This window comes from Belonocnema kinseyi, chromosome 2 (genome assembly GCF_010883055.1).
Source record: "Belonocnema kinseyi isolate 2016_QV_RU_SX_M_011 chromosome 2, B_treatae_v1, whole genome shotgun sequence".
Taxonomy (NCBI): Eukaryota; Metazoa; Arthropoda; class Insecta; order Hymenoptera; family Cynipidae; genus Belonocnema; species Belonocnema kinseyi.
In genome coordinates, this window is record NC_046658.1 from 98,050,509 (window position 1) to 98,055,275 (window position 4,767).

Consider the following 4,767-nt stretch of genomic DNA (forward strand, 5'->3'; position numbering starts at 1 on the left):
TAAAGAAAATCAATAATACGGTTATTAGCAGATGAAAATTCAGTTTTTGAAATTAAAAAAATTAAAATCAAATTTTCAACTGATGAAATTTTAAGAAATTTGAATTTTTAACTGTTGAAGCTTAAAGAAAATTGATAATATAATTTTCAACAGAGGAAAATTCAATGTTTTGAAATTTAAGAGAATTGAAGAGATTTGAATTTTCAACATAAAAAAATTGAATTGTTGGAAATGTAAGTAAATTAAAAATTGAATCTTCAACTATTGATAATTTAAGAAAATTCAAAGATTTTTTTTTTTTAACTTTTGAAACTTAAAGAAAATTGATAATATAATTTTCAACAGAGGAAAATTAAATTGTTGAAAATTGAATTTTCCACTGTTTTTTTAGCTTGATGAATGTTAATAATTGAATTTTCAACTAATGAAAATTGAAGAAATTTTGAGAAAATTGAATTTGCAATTGTTTTAGCTTGATGAAAGTTGATAATTGATTTTTTCGAAAACAGGGTGCTACTGGCAATTTATGAGAAAAAAATCCCAAGTCTGAACACTTCCTTGTAACTTTATCCAATTTGTAAAAATAAATTCTGTAATAGCATAAGTACTTGAAAAATCATTTGACGTCATTTAGAATACAACATTTCTCTTCTCCCATAAATATCATACCCATAAATTATAATTCTTACTATAAAGCACCCAATTATCTAATAAATCGAAAAATCTGTACTCGTATCAGCAATTCCTTAACACTAACATGTAAATATCAAAGAAAATATCGACTTTTTGCAGGTGCCACGAGAACCAGAGCTCTTATCAAAGTGGTTACATGATCGCTGGGTCGAAAAGGAGAGCCTTTTAGAAAACTTTTATAAACATGGATCATTTGTTGGAACTAATCAAACCGAAGGTTCAAAGATCCAACAGGATCCGTTACGATTCCTAGTCCTTCATTTATTTTTCATAACGTCTAGTTACATTCACTACAACATGCTCGCGTATGTGTTTTCCTACATTTGGTGAGAGGATCCTATCTTGGATGGAGGAAAAAAAAAACTTTAGCACCCTGTCGATATCGGGACAGTGGAGCTCTATGCACGAGTAAGAAATTTCTGCCTTATACAATTTTCTGTTTTCTTTTTTAAATACCTGAAAATAATGTTGTATGAAATTATGCAAATGCTCATAAAAGTTTGGAAGGAGCGCGGACCATCCTTGACTAAAGAAGGTAATGAAAAACACGCCCATTTAGACAAAGTATTTCTAGATCGCACATTGCTAGGAAATGATTGAAAATGGGGCTTGTCCCCCCGTTTCATGTTCTCTTTCGACTGATGGAGAACTCTGCCATTTCAATTCGATGTATCATCGTAGACTGTGCACAATTTTGTAGTTTATTACTCTTACCATCGTTTATTTTAATGTAGCGTTCTGAGATTACTTTCCGTTGACGAGTCAACAACGAGTAGATTAATTATGGCGGAACATTTTTTTTTTCTTCTCCAAAATTCCGCCAATGTGATTATCATCTCTCGAGTTTTCTGCGGTTATCGAAGGCAGCTAGAAATCTCGAATGGAATTCGTGTTTTATTTGTAATTTTTAATTGAAGAAGGTATATCAAAGAGGCGTCCTGAAAAATGAATCATATCAGAGTAGTATCTTTTCACTTGTTTTAGTACTTGTATATGCAACGTGTTGATAAATCCATGATCCAATTGACTTTAACATAGGGATGTAATCTTGGGTAAATCGTCGATTCCCAATGTGATCTGTTATTGTCTCTAGAAGAATGACGTTTTTAAGCCCACGTTTTTGCAATTTCAGTGCTTTTGCACGTGACTTTTACAGCGTAATATAAGACTAAGGTGCAGTAATTTTTACAATAAAAATTCGACGTTTTTTAACGATTGGAAACTCCGTCCGTACAGTCTGCGCGGTTATAGAAAACAGAAAAAATGTAGGCTTTTAAGTGGCTTTATATATGGTGTCGAAAGAGTTGTAAAAATATGCAACAATCGTGCAGATTGTAGGGAGCTGTATTTTTTATTGTAAATTCGTCACAGTAGTGGGTTTACTTGGATAGTGTATATCAAACATTTTTACGATTTATCCTCTGAGAATGCAAAGAGTGTGAAGTTGTGAGAATCAATAGTGAAGTGTGTGGAATTTTCCGACTATAATAGTGAACGCGTATTTAAATTAAATTTAGAACAGTTGTGCCTTGCTCACATCGTCAGAATTTCCGTACAGAAAATTATCAATGGTGATGAATTTCCGATCAACTTTTACTTATCACTCGACTGTTTTCCGCAAAGGAGTTATGGGTACTGTATAAGTTCTGAATTCAGTAGACTTGAAGCTGCCTAACTATGAAATAGTGATTGCATTCAAATATCTGATCTTGAAAGTACGGAAAAAGTTTTCTTTTCTTTTTATATTTGTTTTTTTTAAAGAAAAGTTGTTCTCGCAAAGTAGGGTCTTTTTAGAGTAAAAAGACTTGTTAGTTTAGTATTTAATGTACTCTGTTATGAAATTCGTTTAAGATTTAGATTATATTATTATACAAAAGCATGTGACAATCTGGCCATCCGTTCAGAGTTCTTTTGATTAATTACTATGAATACATTTTATTCTGATTTCTAACTGTTTATAACTAACAGTATTAGCTGAATATTGAATTTCATATACCGTTTTTAGTTGTGAATTATTGAAAACTTCTGAATGGAAACGAATCTTGCCAAAAATTTGTTTTTAAATCTGGATTCTTTAATCGAAATTTTTAATAAAACGCGAGACTGTGATCGTCAAAGAGGATCAAAGCAGAAATGTCGAAAGTTTTCTACTGTTGCAACGACGATTGAGAGTTACTCGCATAGTTTGCAGTTCGGATTTGCATTTGTCTGCATTTAATTTAACGAGAGAAATGAAGGTATATATTTTATAAAAATCTACTTTGACAAATCTAATGTCGAATCGCACTGCAGTTCGACTCAAGCTAATCTTACGTGTGATTTGAGCGAATCAAAATGTGGACCTGTGGCCACAATTGGTGATGGCACTCTGTGTGTCTCTTTTTTTTCTTTTTCTTTCGATGGGCTACACAATGAGACTGCACTTTACAAGAATGTAATATCACGTAAAAGGTATCGCTTTTTAAAATGATAAAACATAACGGAGGTATTTTTACACTTAAGCCAGCAATTCTGAACTTTGACATATTACACATTTCGATTTAAATTCCACGGATCTTTCCTTTTGATAAAGTTTTCTCCCGTTATTTTGACTAAAACACTTACACTCTCTTGATAATAGTTGTTATAACAACTATTATCCTATAGGATAAACACAAAAGTCTCGGCTAATGAGGGAAGTGCGTAAAATATCGATATAGAGTACAACTCGGATAAAATTTCAAATTTGTATTCGTAATTTTACTAGCTGTCATTGTCAGATGAAGAGTGAAAGTTGTGAGGTCGTGAAGGACGAGGAATGACTTAGCAAAATGGATAATATGATAGATTGTGATTTGGTGGAGACTTGCCGTTCTGAAATGTTTATCAGCAACAAGAATCACACTGTTTTTAAGCATAATAAACATACTTCTGGTCATGCGTGGTAAATGTAATGTTAAGATTATTAATAATGTAATAATAATTCTTGTAAATAGAATTCAAAGAATAAAAGTTCATGCGTGTATTTCGTGATTTATGTTGTGCAAGAGTAAAGTTGAGGAGTAACCGAACAAAACGTCATGAATGCATTTGAGTTTGCGGTTGATTGTGAACTAATCTATTCACATTATTAAATTTTCCGAATAGGAAAAGAAATAATAAAAAGAATGCACACATTTCTAATATTGAGAATATTTAAAAACATTCTAGGTGCAATATTTAAATAAAAAATAAATTTTTTCATAACACATGTATCGAAAGTTTGACTTTCGATGCCCCCGTAGCGGGTCGAAAGTTGTGTTTTAAACCCTAGACTAGAAAATAGAAGCAGGCGACTGCGTAAGTAACTTTACGCCGTATCCGGTATCGAAAGTATATACGTTCTACTTTATCTGCAGTTGTCTGCAGCCATTCTCCATCTTCTCGAATCTCGTTTCGAGATTCGAGGCTAACTTCAGTCTCCAACCTATATCTGTCACTGTCTACGTATTTACAAAGAATAACAACTTTCATGGGACGCAAAGAAGTTACAGGCATCTCAAGCCAAATTTTCGATAGATTTGTTATAAAAAAGTGCTTGCGAGACTCGGGGCGAGGCAACAATTTCACTCGTGTGATATCTACCCTCGCTTCGCTCGAACAGCTAACTTCACACTCGTGCAATTGTCCCCTTTCGCCCCTTGTTGCGAAATATACTATTCTTTTAACGAATTCAGGTAAGAAATTGCTTGTTCTAAGTTAAGAGGACTCCCAAATATATTCTTAAGCAAACTCAGTAGATGGTGCAGGGTATTAAATAAATTAAATTAAATCTTTTTAATTCAATACTGTCTTGAAGTTATTGTCAAAATGAAAATGGATTTATTCAGCTTTGACTCAGCAAAGGCATATTTCACTGATTATTCATGTTTTAATGATATCATTTCACAATTTCTTGTGTAAAATTTTCGAGTTTAGTGAAATTATGTATTTGAAGAAAAATATTGCGAAGTACGGGAGATCACCCTAGAGTAAATAATGAACTTTCGGTAGATAACGCTTAATTATGAAAACTAATGTACATAAGATAATTCATTAAATTTAGTTAATTGAAGA

The 4,767-nt window shown here is 32.3% G+C and overlaps 1 protein-coding gene across 1 annotated transcript in view; it reads left to right on the top strand.

Moving 5' to 3' along the window:
• LOC117167132 (acyl-CoA:lysophosphatidylglycerol acyltransferase 1-like) overlaps positions 1–3,697 on the top strand; it is a 29,919-nt gene extending 26,222 nt beyond the window's left edge. The window contains exon 6 of the mRNA XM_033351821.1: positions 793–3,697. Within this exon, the coding sequence (XP_033207712.1) occupies positions 793–1,023 (231 nt within the window). The 3' untranslated portion in view covers positions 1,024–3,697. The remainder of the gene's footprint in view (positions 1–792) is intronic.
• Positions 3,698–4,767: the final 1,070 nt, after the last annotated feature.